Consider the following 24,496-nt stretch of genomic DNA (forward strand, 5'->3'; position numbering starts at 1 on the left):
CCCTCTGTGGGGCACTGGCTCTTGGCTGTCCGCGCGACCCTTTCCCTGTGGCCTCCCCTCAGAGACATCTTGTTTCCCTCTTTGGACTCATTAAACTCTGCAGCATCCCAGCCCCTGGCTCTGTGTGGTCCTTTCCTCTCTGGATGTTCTCTAAAGCTGCGCAGGGAGGAAGGAGATGCGCCGGGAGGGAACAAATGGGGGAGCAAGTGGATCCTTTCTCATTCCTAGACCAATGGGAGGGCAGCACACACAGCCCCATGGCCTCCTTTGGTCGCTGTCCCTCGGAGCTGAGGACAACATCTCTGGCCACTGCACAGCCCGTGCCCATCAGCCCTTCCCGTGCTGTGTGTCTGCCCAGAAATAGTCCCCTTGGCCTCCAAACAAGCCCTGCGGATGGTGATGCCAGCTTGCCCTGTCTTCATGGGACGAGCCCGGTGCTGCAGGAGGCCCTGGGAGGTCAGCAGCCCCACGGGCACTCAGGGCAGTTCCTCTTGCTCTGGATGGAGCTGTGCTGGGGAGAAGGCTCAGGCAGAAGGTGGCGACGAGGACGGAAGGAGGGAATAGCAGGAGAAATCACCCTGGCTAGAGCCCACAGCCGCCTCCTCCTCACCTCCCCACCCATCTCCAGGAGGAAGGGGCAGGGTGTGCATCCGAGGGCAAGGGTAGCTACGGCAAGTCCCCTCTCATTCCGTCACGTCCGTACAGCGGGTCCCTGCAGAGGCCAATGGGCATCATTGCCCACTGTCCTCTGAGGGGAACATCTGTGGCAGAAGGAGTCTGCTCCTGATGGCACAGAGAGAAAGCAGGAAAAAAGCACATAAATGACAAACACTCATGGCACTTGCATGAACCATAAGTGGGGCAATACTGAAAAGACCTTGGCTGGCTTCCAGACCCACCAGGCTGCTCTCTCCCTCTCCCTCTCCCTGCGCAACGCGACAGAGGGGGAAAGAAGGTGAAAGAGGCTGTGGGTCGAGGCAAAGCCAGGGGCATCACTTACCCGTTACTTTCACTGGAAAAACAGACTTGACTGGGGGAACATTCCTCAAACATATTGCCAACGAAAAATAGAGCAGGGTGGAGAGAAACAGCAAAAAAGCCCTTAAGATGCCTCCACCCCGTCCCCACGTCTTCTCCACAGCCTCAGCTTCCCTCCTTCATTCACGGCTCTTCTATTTCCCCCACCGCGCAGCAGCGCAGGGGGCTGCGGATGCGGGGGCTGCGGTCAGCACACACAAGTTTCCTTCTGCGCAAAGAGGGACTTCACCTGACCTGCTCAGGAAGAAGCAGCCGGGTTTTGGCACCTTCCCCTGAACCCCTTGTCTCTGCCTCCCCAGACACACGTGCTCGGCCTTCAGACTCCGTGTTCTGTGCGTGACCTGGAACTCATGGAGCTTGAACACCAAAGGAGCTGGACTCAGAGCTGCGCGACTGCCCCTGTGGCACCCCATCTCACAGCCGAGCAACATGCGGAGCCCCGTCCCTTCCCTTCCACACCCATTTGGCACGAGGTCTCAGGCCGTGCCTCACTGAGCACCAGGCCGAAGTGCACCTGGCCCTGGCCTGGACACGAGGAGCCTGCGTCCCGCCCCAGCCCCCAGCAAGACGGCACCATAAGGGGACCGATTCAGGGACAGGGGCCCGCAGAGGCGGGCAGGCTTTCCTGGCCCTGTACGTAGAGCAAGAGGTGGGGGTGCGGGGGCAGAGGCTGCGTTTCAGCTCCCTGGGCACCTCTCTGCCCGGCCAAAGGCACCGCCTCTCAGCTGTAATGGGCTCTGGCTGGCAAGGGCAATCTGCTGCTCTGCAGTGCCCAGGGACACCCCCGGGAAGGCCAAGGTCTTCACCCTGACCCACACAAGTACAGGCTGACACACGTGTGCTCATTCATGCCTGCACGGAACCAGGCAAACCTCTGCACACTTACAGAAAGACAGGAAATGGCAATGAGCGACCATCAGAGAGAGATGGGGGGAGCAAGAGGAAAGGATGTGCCGTGCCCTCTCCCATGGCAGTCCTGGGGCCAACGCAGATGAGAAGCATGGGAGCGGTGCCCCTTTCCCGACAACTGTGCCGCAAGCAAGCCCACAGGAATGAGCCAGGCGCACATCACCTCTCCGCATGGGATGCCACCAGCACTTGAGCTGCGTCTTCCTCCTGCGCCGGCACGTTCCTGTCCCGGAAATCCTTGGCCTTCTCATGCCGGCACTTAGAGCAGCCTTCATGTGGGAAAGCACGTGCCGTAAGCAAGGAAATGAAAAGGCAGCGGTGCAGGAAACCAGGACACAGCCCATACCATTAGGTGGGATGGTCTGCATTTGCCAGGAACTTGTCAGAAAATTATTACTTCCGCAGAGGGTGCCTCTGGGCCCGAGGCAGTGCAGGACTGCTATAAAAGGCGGCCCGACTCTCTGCGCTCTCATGCGCTTCTCTTGCCCCCTTCTCCTTGGGAATCAGGTGCGTGTGAAGTCTCTTGCCCTCCTCCTTCCAGACCAGGTCTTTCCTCCATGGAGGGCTCAGCTCGTGTGGGCTGTGCTAGCCCCGGGCTGGGAGCTGCTTCTCACGGGAGAGGGAAGGGGGGAGAAGGTCTTCTGCAGAGAGAGCCTGGGACGTAGCTGAGGTGGCTCCTGGGCTTTCAGCTGGGCAGCGTGTGCTGGGCCAGGAGATGCGGTGGCCCCGCTGTGGTTGGGTGCAGTGCTGCTTCTCATGTTTCCCCATTTCTGGCTTCCCCTGCCCTCTCTCCCAGGTGCACCTCCAGCCCCAAGCCATGTCCTGCTGCAACCCGTGCCAGCCCTGCGGCCCGACCCCGCTGGCCAGCAGCTGCAACGAGCCCTGTGTCAGGCAGTGCCAGAGCTCCAACATCGTCATCCAGCCCTCCGCCGTGGTGGTGACCCTGCCCGGCCCCATCCTCAGCTCCTTCCCGCAGAACACCGCCGTGGGCTCCTCCACCTCCGCTGCCGTTGGCAGCATCCTCAGCTCTGAGGGAGTGCCCATCAACTCCGGGGGCTTTGACCTCTCCTGCATCACCAGCCGCTACTGCGGCAGCAGGTGTCGCCCCTGCTAAAGGTGCTGGCAACAGCTTTGGGCAAGAACCTTCAGGACCTCAGAACATGGACCGGAGATGGAGCTCCGTGCCATTGGCCCCTTCTTCCACTCAGCCTTTTTGCCCTCTTCCCTTTGCTGTCGCTGCCTCCCAGCACCAGCGTGGCTGGCACCTGTTGGCCTCCCTCCCTCTGCAGGGCAGGCAGACGGACACCCTGCAGGAGCTCCACCGCACCTCAGCGGCTGCCCCTGGCGCTGCCTCGGAGCCACCTCCTTTTCTTCTTTCGACTCATTAAAGCTGTGCTGCATCCAGGCCTGTGCCTCCGAGTCCTCCCTCCTTCTGTGGCAGCTCTCCCAGTCTGCCCGGGGAATAACGGGGGAGGAAGGGGAGGGGAAGGGGAGAACTCCCTGCAGTGGATTCTATCACTTGGCAACATGCTAAATTTAATGTTTTTTTTTTTTTGTGGATGAACCGATGGTAATTGCTTTTGAAGGATGGTCAGCTTAGCAGGTGTGTCATGCTCCATCGGGCAATGACAGTATCAGCTCTCAGCCAGCATTCTCTCCTGGTCCTAATCACACATAATGTAACCCCCACCCATGGTCTATAGATACATAGCTGTCAGGCATCTTGGATATTTGAAGCAGGCAATTAAGAATGAGACAATCAAGAAACCAAAGCACCCAGGAAACACAGACATTCAGTGAGTTACAACAGGTGTCAGTGGTTGTTACAGACTGAGGCCCAAGCAGTTTTCCTCACATGGGACACCAATTGTCACAGCACGAGCAAAACTAGCAAGCTGCCACAAGGCTTTACCATGGGTCACATCCTACTGTCCATGCTGTGTCTCCATCCTCCAGAGGCCAGGCCACACTGCTGCTTCTCTCGGCTACATCCAGCTCCTCCCTGCTCCTCCTCCAACCAGCCTCTCTCCCACACGCCTCAGGGCTATTTAACCACTCAGCAGGATGAGCTGCAGCTGCACATCGTCCGTGACAATAACCCACTGCCTTTGCGGCAAGGCCACAGCTGCATGTTATCAATGTAATCAGCCCACTGCCTTCATTCCTCTACAAGCAATATCATGCCATGGTCAGTTGCAGCAAACCAGCAGTGTTGGTCAGATGTCTGCCAAGTCCTCTCTGCTCTGGTCTACCACGCACACCTCTGCCCAGGCATGGTCAGACCTTCACCTTGGATAGTCAGGTTCTGTCAGTTGGCAACAGGTTCTGATTATCCGTCTGACAGCAATAGAGAGAATAGATTTAACCGACCACAGCTTTATTCCTTCAGTCTGGTCTGGGCAGCTGATTCCTCCCGGTCATGTACTGGGCCACAGCAAAGAAGAGCAGGACATCTGTAAGTGATGTCATTCCCCCGGGCTTCCCACATCTCCCAAGGTGGGCACATGCTCCCATGTGCCATTATTTCCTCCATGTGTCTTCTAACCTTGGTGGGGAATGGCCTCCTCATTGTCACTGTGTGGAGCAGTCAGCACCTGCAGACCTTGCTGAATTTCTACATCCTCATCAGGCCCCCTTCATGGAGGCCTGGTATACCATCACTGGCGTGTCAAAAACGATGTAGATGTTCTTGTCACCAGAAAAAATGCTGGTGTTGCCTGCTGGCAGGCACAGCCATTCTTCCCCTTTTTCCTGGTTATCACTGAGTTTGTGATCCCCTCAGTGATGTCCTGCCCTGGTTTGGCCAGGGTGGAGTTAGTTTTCTTCTCCATAGCTGGTACAATGCTATGTTTTTGGTTTGGTATGAGAATAATGTTGATAACACACTGATGGTTTTAGTTGTTGCTAAGTAACATTTATACTAAGTCCAGGACTTTTGGGTTGTTTAGGCCCTGCCAGTGATAAGGCGGGGGGTGTGGGGTGTGTGTGCAAGGAAATGGCAGGGGACACAGCCAGGACAGCTGACCCAAACTGGCCAAAGGGATCTTCCATATCATAGAATGTCATGCTGAGTATATAAACTCAGGGGGAGCGGTTTGGGCAGTCTGGTTGTTGCATCGGTAAGCGGGTGGTGAGCGATTGTATTGTGCATCACTTGTTTTGTTTTTTCCCTTTCGGATTTTATTCCTCTCTCCCTCCCCTTTTTGTCACACTACTACTACTACTACTATTATATTTCATTTTACATCAATTATTAAATTGCTGTTATCTCAAGATGTGAGTTTTACCTTTCCTGATTCTCTTCCCCATGCCAATGGGGAGGGTGGGGGGTGGTGTGGTGTGGGCAGGAGTGAGCGAGCAACTGTGTGGTGGTACTTGGTTGCCAGCTGGGGTTAAACCACAACATGTCCTTTAATCATGATTTCATCATATGCAAACTGCTCCATTACACCACTCTCATGAGCAAGAAAATCTGCTTCTTGCAAGCTCCACCAGCCCCTCTTATGTGTCAAAGGACCAAAGGGCTGGAGAACCTGTCCTGTGAGGAAAGAGTGAAGGAGTTAGGCCTTTTTTCTCTGGTGGGGGACCTGATCACAGTATTCCAGTACTTAAAGGCTGTCTACAAAGAGGAGGGAGGCTCTCTCATCACAAGAAGCCTCATGGAGAAGACAAGGGCCAACAAGTACAAGTTGCACCTGGAGAGGTTTTACCTTGACGTAAGAACTACAATTTTTATAGTAAGAACAACCATTCCCTGGAACAGCCTCCCCAGGGACACGGCGCAGTCCCCATTGCTGGAGGTTTGCAAGATGCAACTGGACAAGGTGGTTAGATAATCTCATCTAGGCCTCCTATCCCATGAAAGATTGGACCAGGTTATCTCTGAAGGCCCCTTCAAACCTGGACTATCTTATGATTCTATGATCGTCTCAGTGATGTCCTTCAATCATGACGTCACTTTATACAAACCACTCCACTGCACCACCGTCACGACAAAGAAAATCTGCATTCCAAAAGAGTTTATGGCAATCAAGACTAGCATTTTTGGCAGAGAAAATTAAATGCTGCATGGTTATCGTCCTCTTCATTTCCTAGACTTGTTCACTTAAAGACTCATATGCTATAGGCAGGGAATAGCAGAGAGGAACATGAACTTTTGAACTTCTTCTCTAGAAGGCTTTTGTAGCGATCAAGAGAAATGACGGTCCCCAAAGGGTAAGTCAGCAGGTCCATATTACACTTCTAAGGTGTCAGATTGATGTGCCCAGAGGAGTGTATTGGTATTGATTATCTAGGTCTTCTAGATGACAGCTCTGTTGACTTTGAAGGACTCCACCCCGGGGTCCATTGCCTGGGCGCAGGGCAGAGCAGGGCCTTGGACCCATGCTGGGGAGATGCCTTCCTGGGATTAGTACCAGTACTCGTCCTGCCAGTGTAACTGCCCAGACGGGTCCGGTTCCCCGCACGGCCCAGTGTGAGGCAGGTGTCCTACTGTGAGGGCACAGCCCTGCCTTTCATTGTGCCCATGTGGCTCCAAGTGGAGTGCAGGGTCTGTTGGCGGATAGATGGCCACTGGCTACAGGCTGCAGTGCTAGAAGACCCTGCTCTGCAATGAGGAGCAGTGGTGGTGTAAGCAGAGCTCAGACTGGCCTTGCCTCAGAGCACTGGGTGAGGAAGGGTAGCTGAGTCTGGGCAGGGCCATCTCCAGCATTTGTGCTATGGTTAGGTGGGGGCCTGTCTCGTACTGCCAAAAGGTGCCCAGTGGCCAGTGACATTGAAATAGATGGTTTCTCTGCCCGAAACTGTTGGAAGGAAGAGCCTGAGGGGAACCTTACATCATCCATGGGGTGCCGTGTGTCTGAGTTGTTCTGTTGAGCCCAGTAGTGCCTTGAGGAGATCCGATTCTGTAAGAGTTCCACCCTCCCCTTCCTCCCCCGTTATTCCCCGGGCAGACTGGGAGAGCTGCCACAGAAGGAGGGAGGACTCGGAGGCACAGGCCTGGATGCAGCACAACTTTAATGAGTCGAAAGAAGAAAAGGAGGTGGCTCCGAGGCAGTGCCAGGGGCAGCCGCTGAGGTGCGGTGGAGCTCCTGCAGGGTGTCCGTCTGCCTGCCCTGCAGAGGGAGGGAGGCCAACAGGTGCCAGCCACGCTGGTGCTGGGAGGCAGCGACAGCAAAGGGAAGAGGGCAAAAAGGCTGAGTGGAAGAAGGGGCCAATGGCACGGAGCTCCATCTCCGGTCCATGTTCTGAGGTCCTGAAGGTTCTTGCCCAAAGCTGTTGCCAGCACCTTTAGCAGGGGCGACACCTGCTGCCGCAGTAGCGGCTGGTGATGCAGGAGAGGTCAAAGCCCCCGGAGTTGATGGGCACTCCCTCAGAGCTGAGGATGCTGCCAACGGCAGCGGAGGTGGAGGAGCCCACGGCGGTGTTCTGCGGGAAGGAGCTGAGGATGGGGCCGGGCAGGGTCACCACCACGGCGGAGGGCTGGATGACGATGTTGGAGCTCTGGCACTGCCTGACACAGGGCTCGTTGCAGCTGCTGGCCAGCGGGGTCGGGCCGCAGGGCTGGCAGGGCTGGCACGGGTTGCAGCAGGACATGGCTTGGGGCTGGAGGTGCACCTGGGAGAGAGGGCAGGGGAAGCCAGAAACGGGGAAACATGAGAAGCAGCACTGCACCCAACCACAGCGGGGCCACCGCATCTCCTGGCCCAGCACACGCTGCCCAGCTGAAAGCCCAGGAGCCACCTCAGCTACGTCCCAGGCTCTCTCTGCAGAAGACCTTCTCCCCCCTTCCCTCTCCCGTGAGAAGCAGCTCCCAGCCCGGGGCTAGCACAGCCCACACGAGCTGAGCCCTCCATGGAGGAAAGACCTGGTCTGGAAGGAGGAGGGCAAGAGACTTCACACGCACCTGATTCCCAAGGAGAAGGGGGCAAGAGAAGCGCATGAGAACGCAGAGAGTTGGGCCGCCTTTTATAGCAGTCCTGCACTGCCTCGGGCCCAGAGGCACCCTCTGCGGAAGTAATAATTTTCTGACAAGTTCCTGGCAAATGCAGACCATCCCACCTAATGGTATGGGCTGTGTCCTGGTTTCCTGCACCGCTGCCTTTTCATTTCCTTGCTTACGGCACGTGCTTTCCCACATGAAGGCTGCTCTAAGTGCCGGCATGAGAAGGCCAAGGATTTCCGGGACAGGAACGTGCCGGCGCAGGAGGAAGACGCAGCTCAAGTGCTGGTGGCATCCCATGCGGAGAGGTGATGTGCGCCTGGCTCATTCCTGTGGGCTTGCTTGCGGCACAGTTGTCGGGAAAGGGGCACCGCTCCCATGCTTCTCATCTGCGTTGGCCCCAGGACTGCCATGGGAGAGGGCACGGCACATCCTTTCCTCTTGCTCCCCCCATCTCTCTCTGATGGTCGCTCATTGCCATTTCCTGTCTTTCTGTAAGTGTGCAGAGGTTTGCCTGGTTCCGTGCAGGCATGAATGAGCACACGTGTGTCAGCCTGTACTTGCGTGGGTCAGGGTGAAGACCTTGGCCTTCCCGGGGGTGTCCCTGGGCACTGCAGAGCAGCAGATTGCCCTTGCCAGCCAGAGCCCATTACAGCTGAGAGGCGGTGCCTTTGGCCGGGCAGAGAGGTGCCCAGGGAGCTGAAACGCAGCCTCTGCCCCCGCACCCCCACCTCTTGCTCTACGTACAGGGCCAGGAAAGCCTGCCCGCCCCTGCGGGCCCCTGTCCCTGAATCGGTCCCCTTATGGTGCCGTCTTGCTGGGGGCTGGGGCGGGACGCAGGCTCCTCGTGTCCAGGCCAGGGCCAGGTGCACTTCGGCCTGGTGCTCAGTGAGGCACGGCCTGAGACCTCGTGCCAAATGGGTGTGGAAGGGAAGGGACGGGGCTCCGCATGTTGCTCGGCTGTGAGATGGGGTGCCACAGGGGCAGTCGCGCAGCTCTGAGTCCAGCTCCTTTGGTGTTCAAGCTCCATGAGTTCCAGGTCACGCACAGAACACGGAGTCTGAAGGCCGAGCACGTGTGTCTGGGGAGGCAGAGACAAGGGGTTCAGGGGAAGGTGCCAAAACCCGGCTGCTTCTTCCTGAGCAGGTCAGGTGAAGTCCCTCTTTGCGCAGAAGGAAACTTGTGTGTGCTGACCGCAGCCCCCGCATCCGCAGCCCCCTGCGCTGCTGCGCGGTGGGGGAAATAGAAGAGCCGTGAATGAAGGAGGGAAGCTGAGGCTGTGGAGAAGACGTGGGGACGGGGTGGAGGCATCTTAAGGGCTTTTTTGCTGTTTCTCTCCACCCTGCTCTATTTTTCATTGGCAATATGTTTGAGGAATGTTCCCCCAGTCAGGTCTGTTTTTCCAGTGAAAGTAATGGGTAAGTGATGCCCCTGGCTTTGCCTCGACCCACAGCCTTTTTCACCTTCTTCCCCCCTCTGTCGCATTGCGCAGGGAGAGGGAGAGAGCAGCCTGGTGGGTCTGGAAGCCAGCCAAGGTCTTTTCAGTATTGCCCCACTTATGGTTCATGCAAGTGCCATGAGTGTTTGTCATTTATGTGCTTTTTTCCTGCTTTCTCTCTGTGCCATCAGGAGCAGACTCCTTCTGCCACAGGTGTTCCCCTCAGAGGACAGTGGGCAATGATGCCCATTGGCCTCTGCAGGGACCCGCTGTACGGATGTGATGGAATGAGAGGGGACTTGCCGTAGCTACCCTTGCCCTCGGATGCACACCCTGCCCCTTCCTCCTGGAGATGGGTGGGGAGGTGAGGAGGAGGCGGCTGTGGGCTCTAGCCAGGGTGATTTCTCCTGCTATTCCCTCCTTCCGTCCTCGTCGCCACCTTCTGCCTGAGCCTTCTCCCCCAGCACAGCTCCATCCAGAGCAAGAGGAACTGCCCTGAGTGCCCGTGGGGCTGCTGACCTCCCAGGGCCTCCTGCAGCACCGGGCTCGTCCCATGAAGACAGGGCAAGCTGGCATCACCATCCGCAGGGCTTGTTTGGAGGCCAAGGGGACTATTTCTGGGCAGACACACAGCACGGGAAGGGCTGATGGGCACGGGCTGTGCAGTGGCCAGAGATGTTGTCCTCAGCTCCGAGGGACAGCGACCAAAGGAGGCCATGGGGCTGTGTGTGCTGCCCTCCCATTGGTCTAGGAATGAGAAAGGATCCACTTGCTCCCCCATTTGTTCCCTCCCGGCGCATCTCCTTCCTCCCTGCGCAGCTTTAGAGAACATCCAGAGAGGAAAGGACCACACAGAGCCAGGGGCTGGGATGCTGCAGAGTTTAATGAGTCCAAAGAGGGAAACAAGATGTCTCTGAGGGGAGGCCACAGGGAAAGGGTCGCGCGGACAGCCAAGAGCCAGTGCCCCACAGAGGGAGAGGGACAGGCAGGTCCCCCCTAGGCTGGCTTTGGTGGGCCTCATGGCCCAGGGGAGTGGACAAAAACAAAGGCAAAGGAGGAAAAGGAGAGAGTGGAGGAAGGCAACGAGAGGCATCGGTCATGTTTCAAGAGAGCCCAGGCTGGCCCCTTCCTCAGGGCTGACACCCGTTGCAGGAGGCGTGAGGCATGCTCAGCCCCTCTCAAAGCAATGGCCAGAGTCTCCGTCGTTCAGCCTGGCATCATCTTCTGGGTTCCAGCGGATCCTTGTCCGGGCCGTCACCAGCGGCTTTAGCAGGGGCGACACCTGCTGCCGCAGTAGCGGCTGGTGATGCAGGAGAGGTCAAAGCCCCCGGAGTTGATGGGCACTCCCTCAGAGCTGAGGATGCTGCCAACGGCAGCGGAGGTGGAGGAGCCCACGGCGGTGTTCTGCGGGAAGGAGCTGAGGATGGGGCCGGGCAGGGTCACCACCACGGCGGAGGGCTGGATGACAATGTTGGAGCTCTGGCACTGCCTGACACAGGGCTCGTTGCAGCTGCTGGCCAGCGGGGTCGGGCCGCAGGGCTGGCAGGACTGGCACGGGTTGCAGCAGGACATGGCTTGGGGCTGGAGGTGCACCTGGGAGAGAGGGCAGGGAGGAAGCAGAGCACAGGGACACCTCAGGAGCAGCCTGCAACCCCACCAAAAGGAAGCCAAGGCAGGGGGCTGCACAGCGGGAAACAAGGGCTTCTTTGCCCGAGCTCAGCGGGGTCCTGCGCATAGCAGCCAGGCCCAGGGATGCTCATCACTAGCCTGGAGCAAAGGGCCAGCTCAGCCCAGCCTCAGCCTGTCTCTGCGACAGACTGTCTCTCCTCTGACCTCTCCCACCACCCCCGTCTCGGAGCACTAACATAAGACCAAGGAGCAGGTACCAGCTGAGCTGCCCTCGAAGGCTAGACCCTGTCCTGGAGGAGGAGGTGGAGGAGAAAAGGGGCTTCCAGCTCACCTGGTTCCCAAGGAGAAGGAGGTGACGGAAGCGGCTGAGAGAGCCATCAGTTGGGCTGGCTTTTATACTGGCCCCACGCTGCCTCAGGGCCAAGGCAGCCGCTGCATAAGCAGCAATTTTCCGGCATGCTGCTAATGAACGGAAACATCCCCGGTAATGACATGGCATGTGTTGCTCTTTCCCTCTACGCTGCCCTTGCGTTTCCTGGTTTATGTCATACCCGTCCCGTCACAGACGTCTCTTTTGAGAGCTGCGATGAGAGGGCCCGTGGTTTCCGGGGCAAGGCTGCCTCACTGTGGGCAGAAGACACGGCCTAAGTGCCAGAGGGGTCCAGTGCAGGCAGGTGATGTCAGCCTGGGCTCTCTCTTTTGGGTGTTTTTGTGATCCTTCAGACAGGAACGGCTCCAGCTGCTCTAGCCCTGCAAACTTGGTCTGCTGAGACCTGACCTTGTTTTCGCGTACAAACCAATGGGCATAAAAGGAGCACTGAGACTGCACACTGGTATTTTTGTAATGTCTGCAAGTTCCTCTTGATGTATTGTTCTTACGTAGATGTTTAGAGGAAGAAAGGAAAAGAGATCGTATAGGCCTTATCTTCCAGAATTACTGAATAAAACAAAGTCAGGTTGGATGGAGCTTTGAGCCACTTGTCCAATGAAGAATGTCCCTGCCCAAGGCAGAGGGCTTGGAGCAGGTGATCTTCCATGGTCCCTTTGAACCCAAACATGCTACGAGTCTATCGTTCTATGAAAACGAGTTGTACGTAAGTAGGAATGGACTAAGTCCTTGGAGCCACACAGTGAAGCCGCTTCAATGCTAGAAGGGATGAAATGCTGAAGTACCAGGCATGGGCAGGTGATGTTGAATTGTGCAGGAAATTTTTGGTAAGATGCACAAGCAGAACGGAAGCAAGAAAGTTGATGTCTCCTCCTTCTGAATGAGACTGTCACTACAGGCCGTTGGGTGACACAGAAAAAAGTGACGGACTCACACCCTTGTGAGATACTGTGGAAAGCAGCATGAGCTGCCAGGTTTGAGTATCAGGATGGACGTGAGCCTGCAATATAAGATTGTACAGATACATCGATCAGCATTTTTGAGAGTATAGAGAGTGAGACGAGGAATGAGCAGAAGGAATGAGCTAATAAGGTGATGGAGAGCTGGATACACAGTCCGGCAGTGTAAAAATAACTCCAGCTCTCGGGTGGATTCAGGGAGGTTCTTTGCCCTGTCTGCGGAGTAGTCCCTGGTGCTTCTCTGCGTGCCGGGTGCCACGCTGCCAGATAACATTGGCTCGTTGGGCAGTCCTTAATGGCATGGAATTTAACACGACTAAGTGCCAGATTCATGCACCTAGGACGGAGTAACACCAGATACAAGTATGAATTAGGAGATGAGTTTCTGGAGAGCAGCCCTGCAGAAAAGGGCCATGAGGGGACTACTGGATGGACATCAGGATGGGGTTGGTCAAGCAATGTGGCCCTTCTCCAACTGACCTGCCTGTACTAGGTTATCACAAGCCTGTCAGACCCCTCCATGCTGTGTGACAGGTATGGTGCTCACAGCATTGAGGGCTCATTGAATGTGGAGAAAGGCCCCAAAACCCTCCAGCTGATAAACCCAGGGAAATTTTTCAGAAGGCCAGAGGAGCGGGGATCTCTGTCCACACTGCTGGTAATTCAGCCAGGATGCAGTAGCCAGAGCTACCCTCTCCCTTGCTCTCTAATTCCTGGTCTGCCTTGGATCCATGGATTTTGGAATGCTGGGGCGATGGCCAGGAGAAACTGTTTGCTCTCTGGCCTGTGTGGCGAAAGCCTTGCAGGGCAAAGTAGGGCTGTTTGAGCCCCGCTGCCAAAGCCACGCAGCCTGCATGTGCCAGGGTGACCTGTTTACCCTGTCCTTGCTCCCCCGTCCGCATTGAGCACGCTGAAAACCTGGGGAAGAGCAGGATGTGACAGAGACCAGGCATGCAGGAAAATTGTCACGTCCTTTGGCCCTGAGGCAGCGTGGGGCCAGTATAAAAGCCAGCCCAACTGATGGCTCTCTCAGCCGCTTCCGTCACCTCCTTCTCCTTGGGAACCAGGTGAGCTGGAAGCCCCTTTTCTCCTCCACCTCCTCCTCCAGGACAGGGTCTAGCCTTCGAGGGCAGCTCAGCTGGTACCTGCTCCTTGGTCTTATGTTAGTGCTCCGAGACGGGGGTGGCGGGAGAGGTCAGAGGAGAGACAGTCTGTCGCGGAGACAGGCTGAGGCTGGGCTGAGCTGGCCCTTTGCTCCAGGCTAGTGATGAGCATCCCTGGGCCTGGCTGCTATGCGCAGGACCCCGCTGAGCTCGGGCAAAGAAGCCCTTGTTTCCCGCTGTGCAGCCCCCTGCCTTGGCTTCCTTTTGGTGGGGTTGCAGGCTGCTCCTGAGGTGTCCCTGTGCTCTGCTTCCTCCCTGCCCTCTCTCCCAGGTGCACCTCCAGCCCCAAGCCATGTCCTGCTGCAACCCGTGCCAGTCCTGCCAGCCCTGCGGCCCGACCCCGCTGGCCAGCAGCTGCAACGAGCCCTGTTGCAGGCAGTGCCAGGACTCCGTCGTCGTCATCCAGCCCTCCGCCGTGGTGGTGACCCTGCCCGGCCCCATCCTCAGCTCCTTCCCGCAGAACACCGCCGTGGGCTCCTCCACCTCCGCTGCCGTTGGCAGCATCCTCAGCTCTGAGGGAGTGCCCATCAACTCCGGGGGCTTTGACCTCTCCTGCATCACCAGCCGCTACTGCGGCAGCAGGTGTCGCCCCTGCTAAAGCCACTGGTGACGGCCCGGACAAGGATCCGCTGGAACCCAGAAGATGATGCCAGGCTGAACGACGGAGACTCTGGCCATTGCTTTGAGAGGGGCTGAGCATGCCTCACGCCTCCTGCAACGGGTGTCAGCCCTGAGGAAGGGGCCAGCCTGGGCTCTCTTGAAACATGACCGATGCCTCTCGTTGCCTTCCTCCACTCTCTCCTTTTCCTCCTTTGCCTTTGTTTTTGTCCACTCCCCTGGGCCATGAGGCCAACCAAAGCCAGCCTAGGGGGGACCTGCCTGTCCCTCTCCCTCTGTGGGGCACTGGCTCTTGGCTGTCCGCGCGACCCTTTCCCTGTGGCCTCCCCTCAGAGACATCTTGTTTCCCTCTTTGGACTCATTAAACTCTGCAGCATCCCAGCCCCTGGCTCTGTGTGGTCCTTTCCTCTCTGGATGTTCTCTAAAGCTGCGCAGGGAGGAAGGAGATGCGCCGGGAGGGAACAAATGGGGGAGCAAGTGGATCCTTTCTCATTCCTAGACCAATGGGAGGGCAGCACACACAGCCCCATGGCCTCCTTTGGTCGCTGTCCCTCGGAGCTGAGGACAACATCTCTGGCCACTGCACAGCCCGTGCCCATCAGCCCTTCCCGTGCTGTGTGTCTGCCCAGAAATAGTCCCCTTGGCCTCCAAACAAGCCCTGCGGATGGTGATGCCAGCTTGCCCTGTCTTCATGGGACGAGCCCGGTGCTGCAGGAGGCCCTGGGAGGTCAGCAGCCCCACGGGCACTCAGGGCAGTTCCTCTTGCTCTGGATGGAGCTGTGCTGGGGGAGAAGGCTCAGGCAGAAGGTGGCGACGAGGACGGAAGGAGGGAATAGCAGGAGAAATCACCCTGGCTAGAGCCCACAGCCGCCTCCTCCTCACCTCCCCACCCATCTCCAGGAGGAAGGGGCAGGGTGTGCATCCGAGGGCAAGGGTAGCTACGGCAAGTCCCCTCTCATTCCGTCACGTCCGTACAGCGGGTCCCTGCAGAGGCCAATGGGCATCATTGCCCACTGTCCTCTGAGGGGAACACCTGTGGCAGAAGGAGTCTGCTCCTGATGGCACAGAGAGAAAGCAGGAAAAAAGCACATAAATGACAAACACTCATGGCACTTGCATGAACCATAAGTGGGGCAATACTGAAAAGACCTTGGCTGGCTTCCAGACCCACCAGGCTGCTCTCTCCCTCTCCCTCTCCCTGCGCAACGCGACAGAGGGGGAAAGAAGGTGAAAAAGGCTGTGGGTCGAGGCAAAGCCAGGGGCATCACTTACCCGTTACTTTCACTGGAAAACAGACTTGACTGGGGGAACATTCCTCAAACATATTGCCAACGAAAAATAGAGCAGGGTGGAGAGAAACAGCAAAAAAGCCCTTAAGATGCCTCCACCCGTCCCCACGTCTTCTCCACAGCCTCAGCTTCCCTCCTTCATTCACGGCTCTTCTATTTCCCCCACCGCGCAGCAGCGCAGGGGGCTGCGGATGCGGGGGCTGCGGTCAGCACACACAAGTTTCCTTCTGCGCAAAGAGGGACTTCACCTGACCTGCTCAGGAAGAAGCAGCCGGGTTTTGGCAACCTTCCCCTGAACCCCTTGTCTCTGCCTCCCCAGACACACGTGCTCGGCCTTCAGACTCCGTGTTCTGTGCGTGACCTGGAACTCATGGAGCTTGAACACCAAAGGAGCTGGACTCAGAGCTGCGCGACTGCCCCTGTGGCACCCCATCTCACAGCCGAGCAACATGCGGAGCCCCGTCCCTTCCCTTCCACACCCATTTGGCACGAGGTCTCAGGCCGTGCCTCACTGAGCACCAGGCCGAAGTGCACCTGGCCCTGGCCTGGACACGAGGAGCCTGCGTCCCGCCCCAGCCCCCAGCAAGACGGCACCATAAGGGGACCGATTCAGGGACAGGGGCCCGCAGGGGCGGGCAGGCTTTCCTGGCCCTGTACTTAGAGCAAGAGGTGGGGGTGCGGGGGCAGAGGCTGCGTTTCAGCTCCCTGGGCACCTCTCTGCCCGGCCAAAGGCACCGCCTCTCAGCTGTAATGGGCTCTGGCTGGCAAGGGCAATCTGCTGCTCTGCAGTGCCCAGGGACACCCCCGGGAAGGCCAAGGTCTTCACCCTGACCCACGCAAGTACAGGCTGACACACGTGTGCTCATTCATGCCTGCACGGAACCAGGCAAACCTCTGCACACTTACAGAAAGACAGGAAATGGCAATGAGCGACCATCAGAGAGAGATGGGGGGAGCAAGAGGAAAGGATGTGCCGTGCCCTCTCCCATGGCAGTCCTGGGGCCAACGCAGATGAGAAGCATGGGAGCGGTGCCCCTTTCCCGACAACTGTGCCGCAAGCAAGCCCACAGGAATGAGCCAGGCGCACATCACCTCTCCGCATGGGATGCCACCAGCACTTGAGCTGCGTCTTCCTCCTGCGCCGGCACGTTCCTGTCCCGGAAATCCTTGGCCTTCTCATGCCGGCACTTAGAGCAGCCTTCATGTGGGAAAGCACGTGCCGTAAGCAAGGAAATGAAAAGGCAGCGGTGCAGGAAACCAGGACACAGCCCATACCATTAGGTGGGATGGTCTGCATTTGCCAGGAACTTGTCAGAAAATTATTACTTCCGCAGAGGGTGCCTCTGGGCCCGAGGCAGTGCAGGACTGCTATAAAAGGCGGCCCGACTCTCTGCGCTCTCATGCGCTTCTCTTGCCCCCTTCTCCTTGGGAATCAGGTGCGTGTGAAGTCTCTTGCCCTCCTCCTTCCAGACCAGGTCTTTCCTCCATGGAGGGCTCAGCTCGTGTGGGCTGTGCTAGCCCCGGGCTGGGAGCTGCTTCTCACGGGAGAGGGAAGGGGGGAGAAGGTCTTCTGCAGAGAGAGCCTGGGACGTAGCTGAGGTGGCTCCTGGGCTTTCAGCTGGGCAGCGTGTGCTGGGCCAGGAGATGCGGTGGCCCCGCTGTGGTTGGGTGCAGTGCTGCTTCTCATGTTTCCCCGTTTCTGGCTTCCCCTGCCCTCTCTCCCAGGTGCACCTCCAGCCCCAAGCCATGTCCTGCTGCAACCCGTGCCAGCCCTGCCAGCCCTGCGGCCCGACCCCGCTGGCCAGCAGCTGCAACGAGCCCTGTGTCAGGCAGTGCCAGAGCTCCAACATCGTCATCCAGCCCTCCGCCGTGGTGGTGACCCTGCCCGGCCCCATCCTCAGCTCCTTCCCGCAGAACACCGCCGTGGGCTCCTCCACCTCCGCTGCCGTTGGCAGCATCCTCAGCTCTGAGGGAGTGCCCATCAACTCCGGGGGCTTTGACCTCTCCTGCATCACCAGCCGCTACTGCGGCAGCAGGTGTCGCCCCTGCTAAAGGTGCTGGCAACAGCTTTGGGCAAGAACCTTCAGGACCTCAGAACATGGACCGGAGATGGAGCTCCGTGCCATTGGCCCCTTCTTCCACTCAGCCTTTTTGCCCTCTTCCCTTTGCTGTCGCTGCCTCCCAGCACCAGCGTGGCTGGCACCTGTTGGCCTCCCTCCCTCTGCAGGGCAGGCAGACGGACACCCTGCAGGAGCTCCACCGCACCTCAGCGGCTGCCCCTGGCGCTGCCTCGGAGCCAACCTCCTTTTCTTCTTTCGACTCATTAAAGTTGTGCTGCATCCAGGCCTGTGCCTCCGAGTCCTCCCTCCTTCTGTGGCAGCTCTCCCAGTCTGCCCGGGGAATAACGGGGGAGGAAGGGGAGGGGAAGGGGAGAACTCCCTGCAGTGGATTCTATCACTTGGCAACATGCTAAATTAATTTAATGGTTTTTTTTTTGTGGATGAACCGATGGTAATTGCTTTTGAAGGATGGTCAGCTTAGCAGGTGTGTCATGCTCCATCGGGCAATGACAGTATCAGCTCTCAGCCAGCATTCTCTCCTGGTCCTAATCACACATAATGTAACCCCCACCCATGGTCTATAGATACATAGCTGTCAGGCATCTTGGATATTTGAAGCAGGCAATTAAGAATGAGACAATCAAGAAACCAAAGCACCCAGGAAACACAGACATTCAGTGAGTTACAACAGGTGTCAGTGGTTGTTACAGACTGAGGCCCAAGCAGTTTTCCTCACATGGGACACCAATTGTCACAGCACGAGCAAAACTAGCAAGCTGCCACAAGGCTTTACCATGGGTCACATCCTACTGTCCATGCTGTGTCTCCATCCTCCAGAGGCCAGGCCACACTGCTGCTTCTCTCGGCTACATCCAGCTCCTCCCTGCTCCTCCTCCAACCAGCCTCTCTCCCACACGCCTCAGGGCTATTTAACCACTTAGCAGGATGAGCTGCAGCTGCACATCGTCCGTGACAATAACCCACTGCCTTTGCGGCAAGGCCACAGCTGCATGTTATCAATGTAATCAGCCCACTGCCTTCATTCCTCTACAAGCAATATCATGCCATGGTCAGTTGCAGCAAACCAGCAGTGTTGGTCAGATGTCTGCCAAGTCCTCTCTGCTCTGGTCTACCACGCACACCTCTGCCCAGGCATGGTCAGACCTTCACCTTGGATAGTCAGGTTCTGTCAGTTGGCAACAGGTTCTGATTATCCGTCTGACAGCAATAGAGAGAATAGATTTAACCGACCACAGCTTTATTCCTTCAGTCTGGTCTGGGCAGCTGATTCCTCCCGGTCATGTACTGGGCCACAGCAAAGAAGAGCAGGACATCTGTAAGTGATGTCATTCCCCCGGGCTTCCCACATCTCCCAAGGTGGGCACATGCTCCCATGTGCCATTATTTCCTCCATGTGTCTTCTAACCTTGGTGGGGAATGGCCTCCTCATTGTCACTGTGTGGAGCAGTCAGCACCTGCAGACCTTGCTGAATTTCTACATCCTCATCAGGCCCCCTTCATGGAGGCCTGGTATACCATCACTGGCGTGTCAAAAACGATGTAGATGTTCTTGTCACCAGAAAAAATGCTGGTGTTGCCTGCTGGCAGGCACAGCCATTCTTCCCCTTTTTCCTGGTTATCACTGAGTTTGTGATCCCCTCAGTGATGTCCTGCCCTGGTTTTGGCCAGGGTGGAGTTAGTTTTCTTCTCCATAGCTGGTACAATGCTATGTTTTTGGTTTGGTATGAGAATAATGTTGATAACACACTGATGGTTTTAGTTGTTGCTAAGTAACATTTATACTAAGTCCAGGACTTTTGGGTTGTTTAGGCCCTGCCAGTGATAAGGCGGGGGGTGTGGGGGTGTGGGGTGTGTGTGCAAGGAAATGGCAGGGGACACAGCCAGGACAGCTGACCCAAACTGGCCAAAGGGATCTTCCATATCATAGAATGTCATGCTGAGTATATAAACTCAGGGGGAGCGGTTTGGGCAGTCTGGTTGTTGCATCGGTAAGCGGGTGGTGAGCGATTGTATTGTGCATCACTTGTTTTGTTTTTTCCCTTTCGGATTTTATTCCTCTCTCCCTCCCCTTTTTGTCACACTACTACTACTACTACTATTATATTCATTTACATCAATTATTAAATTGCTGTTATCTCAAGATGTGAGTTTTACCTTTCCTGATTCTCTTCCCCATGCCAATGGGGAGGGTGGGGGGTGGTGTGGTGTGGGCAGGAGTGAGCGAGCAACTGTGTGGTGGTACTTGGTTGCCAGCTGGGGTTAAACCACAACATGTCCTTTAATCATGATTTCATCATATGCAAACTGCTCCATTACACCACTCTCATGAGCAAGAAAATCTGCTTCTTGCAAGCTCCACCAGCCCCTCTTATGTGTCAAAGGACCAAAGGGCTGGAGAACCTGTCCTGTGAGGAAAGAGTGAAGGAGTTAGGCCTTTTTTCTCTGGTGGGGGACCTGATCACAGTATTCCAGTACTTAAAGGCTGTCTACAAAGAGGAGGGAGGCTCTCTCATCACAAGAAGCCTCATGGAGAAGACAAGGGCCAACAAGTACAAGTTGCACCTGGAGAGGTTTTACCTTGACGTAAGAACTACAATTTTTATAGTAAGAACAACCATTCCCTGGAACAGCCTCCCCAGGGACACGGCGCAGTCCCCATTGCTGGAGGTTTGCAAGATGCAACTGGACAAGGTGGTTAGATAATCTCATCTAGGCCTCCTATCCCATGAAAGATTGGACCAGGTTATCTCTGAAGGCCCCTTCAAACCTGGACTATCTTATGATTCTATGATCGTCTCAGTGATGTCCTTCAATCATGACGTCACTTTATACAAACCACTCCACTGCACCACCGTCACGACAAAGAAAATCTGCATTCCAAAAGAGTTTATGGCAATCAAGACTAGCATTTTTGGCAGAGAAAATTAAATGCTGCATGGTTATCGTCCTCTTCATTTCCTAGACTTGTTCACTTAAAGACTCATATGCTATAGGCAGGGAATAGCAGAGAGGAACATGAACTTTTGAACTTCTTCTCTAGAAGGCTTTTGTAGCGATCAAGAGAAATGACGGTCCCCAAAGGGTAAGTCAGCAGGTCCATATTACACTTCTAAGGTGTCAGATTGATGTGCCCAGAGGAGTGTATTGGTATTGATTATCTAGGTCTTCTAGATGACAGCTCTGTTGACTTTGAAGGACTCCACCCCGGGGTCCATTGCCTGGGCGCAGGGCAGAGCAGGGCCTTGGACCCATGCTGGGGAGATGCCTTCCTGGGATTAGTACCAGTACTCGTCCTGCCAGTGTAACTGCCCAGACGGGTCCGGTTCCCCGCACGGCCCAGTGTGAGGCAGGTGTCCTACTGTGAGGGCACAGCCCTGCCTTTCATTGTGCCCATGTGGCTCCAAGTGGAGTGCAGGGTCTGTTGGCGGATAGATGGCCACTGGCTACAGGCTGCAGTGCTAGAAGACCCTGCTCTGCAATGAGGAGCAGTGGTGGTGTAAGCAGAGCTCAGACTGGCCTTGCCTCAGAGCACTGGGTGAGGAAGGGTAGCTGAGTCTGGGCAGGGCCATCTCCAGCATTTGTGCTATGGTTAGGTGGGGGCCTGTCTCGTACTGCCAAAAGGTGCCCAGTGGCCAGTGACATTGAAATAGATGGTTTCTCTGCCCGAAACTGTTGGAAGGAAGAGCCTGAGGGGAACCTTACATCATCCATGGGGTGCCGTGTGTCTGAGTTGTTCTGTTGAGCCCAGTAGTGCCTTGAGGAGATCCGATTCTGTAAGAGTTCCACCCTCCCCTTCCTCCCCCGTTATTCCCCGGGCAGACTGGGAGAGCTGCCACAGAAGGAGGGAGGACTCGGAGGCACAGGCCTGGATGCAGCACAACTTTAATGAGTCGAAAGAAGAAAAGGAGGTGGCTCCGAGGCAGCGCCAGGGGCAGCCGCTGAGGTGCGGTGGAGCTCCTGCAGGGTGTCCGTCTGCCTGCCCTGCAGAGGGAGGGAGGCCAACAGGTGCCAGCCACGCTGGTGCTGGGAGGCAGCGACAGCAAAGGGAAGAGGGCAAAAAGGCTGAGTGGAAGAAGGGGCCAATGGCACGGAGCTCCATCTCCGGTCCATGTTCTGAGGTCCTGAAGGTTCTTGCCCAAAGCTGTTGCCAGCACCTTTAGCAGGGGCGACACCTGCTGCCGCAGTAGCGGCTGGTGATGCAGGAGAGGTCAAAGCCCCCGGAGTTGATGGGCACTCCCTCAGAGCTGAGGATGCTGCCAACGGCAGCGGAGGTGGAGGAGCCCACGGCGGTGTTCTGCGGGAAGGAGCTGAGGATGGGGCCGGGCAGGGTCACCACCACGGCGGAGGGCTGGATGACGATGTTGGAGCTCTGGCACTGCCTGACACAGGGCTCGTTGCAGCTGCTGGCCAGCGGGGTCGGGCCGCAGGGCTGGCAGGGCTGGCACGGGTTGCAGCAGGACATGGCTTGGGGCTGGAGGTGCACCTGGGAGAGAGGGCAGGGGAAGCCAGAAACGGGGAAACATGAGAAGCAGCACTGCACCCAACCACAGCGGGGCCACCGCATCTCCTGGCCCAGCACACGCTGCCCAGCTGAAAGCCCAGGAGCCACCTCAGCTACGTCCCAGGCTCTCTCTGCAGAAGACCTTCTCCCCCCTTCCCTCTCCCGTGAGAAGCAGCTCCCAGCCCGGGGCTAGCACAGCCCACACGAGCTGAGCCCTCCATGGAGGAAAGACCTGGTCTGGAAGGAGGAGGGCAAGAGACTTCACACGCACCTGATTCCCAAGGAGAAGGGGGCAAGAGAAGCGCATGAGAGCGCAGAGAGTCGGGCCGCCTTTTATAGCAGTCCTGCACTGCCTCGGGCCCAGAGGCACCCTCTGCGGAAGTAATAATTTTCTGACAAGTTCCTGGCAAATGCAGACCATCCCACCTAATGGTATGGGCTGTGTCCTGGTTTCCTGCACCGCTGCCTTTTCATTTCCTTGCTTACGGCACGTGCTTTCCCACATGAAGGCTGCTCTAAGTGCCGGCATGAGAAGGCCAAGGATTTCCGGGACAGGAACGTGCCGGCGCAGGAGGAAGACGCAGCTCAAGTGCTGGTGGCATCCCATGCGGAGAGGTGATGTGCGCCTGGCTCATTCCTGTGGGCTTGCTTGCGGCACAGTTGTCGGGAAAGGGGCACCGCTCCCATGCTTCTCATCTGCGTTGGCCCCAGGACTGCCATGGGAGAGGGCACGGCACATCCTTTCCTCTTGCTCCCCCCATCTCTCTCTGATGGTCGCTCATTGCCATTTCCTGTCTTTCTGTAAGTGTGCAGAGGTTTGCCTGGTTCCGTGCAGGCATGAATGAGCACACGTGTGTCAGCCTGTACTTGCGTGGGTCAGGGTGAAGACCTTGGCCTTCCCGGGGGTGTCCCTGGGCACTGCAGAGCAGCAGATTGCCCTTGCCAGCCAGAGCCCATTACAGCTGAGAGGCGGTGCCTTTGGCCGGGCAGAGAGGTGCCCAGGGAGCTGAAACGCAGCCTCTGCCCCCGCACCCCCACCTCTTGCTCTAAGTACAGGGCCAGGAAAGCCTGCCCGCCTCTGCGGGCCCCTGTCCCTGAATCGGTCCCCTTATGGTGCCGTCTTGCTGGGGGCTGGGGCGGGACGCAGGCTCCTCGTGTCCAGGCCAGGGCCAGGTGCACTTCGGCCTGGTGCTCAGTGAGGCACGGCCTGAGACCTCGTGCCAAATGGGTGTGGAAGGGAAGGGACGGGGCTCCGCATGTTGCTCGGCTGTGAGATGGGGTGCCACAGGGGCAGTCGCGCAGCTCTGAGTCCAGCTCCTTTGGTGTTCAAGCTCCATGAGTTCCAGGTCACGCACAGAACACGGAGTCTGAAGGCCGAGCACGTGTGTCTGGGGAGGCAGAGACAAGGGGTTCAGGGGAAGGTGCCAAAACCCGGCTGCTTCTTCCTGAGCAGGTCAGGTGAAGTCCCTCTTTGCGCAGAAGGAAACTTGTGTGTGCTGACCGCAGCCCCCGCATCCGCAGCCCCCTGCGCTGCTGCGCGGTGGGGGAAATAGAAGAGCCGTGAATGAAGGAGGGAAGCTGAGGCTGTGGAGAAGACGTGGGGACGGGGTGGAGGTATCTTAAGGGCTTTTTTGCTGTTTCTCTCCACCCTGCTCTATTTTTCATTGGCAATATGTTTGAGGAATGTTCCCCCAGTCAGGTCTGTTTTTCCAGTGAAAGTAATGGGTAAGTGATGCCCCTGGCTTTGCCTCGACCCACAGCCTTTTTCACCTTCTTCCCCCCTCTGTCGCGTTGCGCAGGGAGAGGGAGAGGGAGAGAGCAGCCTGGTGGGTCTGGAAGCCAGCCAAGGTCTTTTCAGTATTGCCCCACTTATGGTTCATGCAAGTGCCATGAGTGTTTGTCATTTATGTGCTTTTTTCCTGCTTTCTCTCTGTGCCATCAGGAGCAGACTCCTTCTGCCACAGATGTTCCCCTCAGAGGACAGTGGGCAATGATGCCCATTGGCCTCTGCAGGGACCCGCTGTACGGACGTGACGGAATGAGAGGGGACTTGCCGTAGCTACCCTTGCCCTCGGATGCACACCCTGCCCCTTCCTCCTGGAGATGGGTGGGGAGGTGAGGAGGAGGCGGCTGTGGGCTCTAGCCAGGGTGATTTCTCCTGCTATTCCCTCCTTCCGTCCTCGTCGCCACCTTCTGCCTGAGCCTTCTCCCCCAGCACAGCTCCATCCAGAGCAAGAGGAACTGCCCTGAGTGCCCGTGGGGCTGCTGACCTCCCAGGGCCTCCTGCAGCACCGGGCTCGTCCCATGAAGACAGGGCAAGCTGGCATCACCATCCGCAGGGCTTGTTTGGAGGCCAAGGGGACTATTTCTGGGCAGACACACAGCACGGGAAGGGCTGATGGGCACGGGCTGTGCAGTGGCCAGAGATGTTGTCCTCAGCTCCGAGGGACAGCGACCAAAGGAGGCCATGGGGCTGTGTGTGCTGCCCTCCCATTGGTCTAGGAATGAGAAAGGATCCACTTGCTCCCCCATTTGTTCCCTC

General features: G+C 57.1%; 2 protein-coding genes and 4 pseudogenes across 2 annotated transcripts; 3 read left to right on the forward strand and 3 right to left on the reverse strand.

Moving 5' to 3' along the window:
• The first annotated feature begins 845 nt into the window (after positions 1-845).
• On the forward strand, positions 846-14,306 carry LOC119159037 (annotated as a pseudogene).
• LOC119159038 lies at positions 7,053-8,188 on the reverse strand (annotated as a pseudogene).
• Positions 10,192-11,480, reverse strand: LOC119159071 (feather keratin Cos2-2-like). Its single transcript, XM_037411586.1, has 2 exons — positions 11,287-11,480; positions 10,192-10,919 (listed from the first exon to the last, which is right to left on the reverse strand). The coding sequence occupies exons 1-2, from the start codon at positions 11,452-11,454 to the stop codon at positions 10,593-10,595; spliced, it is 495 nt and encodes a 164-aa protein (XP_037267483.1). The 5' UTR covers positions 11,455-11,480; the 3' UTR covers positions 10,192-10,592.
• LOC119159072 (feather keratin Cos1-2-like) lies at positions 13,286-14,078 on the forward strand. The gene is made up of 2 exons (XM_037411587.1): positions 13,286-13,369; positions 13,737-14,078. Exon 2 carries the CDS (start codon positions 13,758-13,760, stop codon positions 14,061-14,063), a length of 306 nt encoding a protein of 101 aa, XP_037267484.1. The 5' UTR covers positions 13,286-13,369; positions 13,737-13,757; the 3' UTR covers positions 14,064-14,078.
• An 894-nt stretch (positions 14,307-15,200) lies between the features above and the next one.
• Positions 15,201-17,609, forward strand: LOC119159039 (annotated as a pseudogene).
• Positions 17,610-21,319: 3,710 nt separating this feature from the next.
• On the reverse strand, positions 21,320-23,834 carry LOC119159040 (annotated as a pseudogene).
• Between the last annotated feature and the right edge of the window lie 662 nt (positions 23,835-24,496).

Source organism: Falco rusticolus, chromosome 18 (assembly GCF_015220075.1).
Source record: "Falco rusticolus isolate bFalRus1 chromosome 18, bFalRus1.pri, whole genome shotgun sequence".
NCBI classification, from domain to species: Eukaryota; Metazoa; Chordata; class Aves; order Falconiformes; family Falconidae; genus Falco; species Falco rusticolus.

Coding starts and splice junctions, on each gene's coding strand:
- LOC119159071 (XM_037411586.1), bottom strand. CDS start 11,454: ATGCCATGTCATTACCGGGGATGTTTCCGTTCATTAGCAGCATGCCGG. Junction 10,920..11,286: donor TCCTTCTCCTTGGGAACCAG/GTGAGCTGGAAG, acceptor CCTCTCTCCCAG/GTGCACCTCCAGCCCCAAGC.
- LOC119159072 (XM_037411587.1), top strand. CDS start 13,758: ATGTCCTGCTGCAACCCGTGCCAGTCCTGCCAGCCCTGCGGCCCGACC.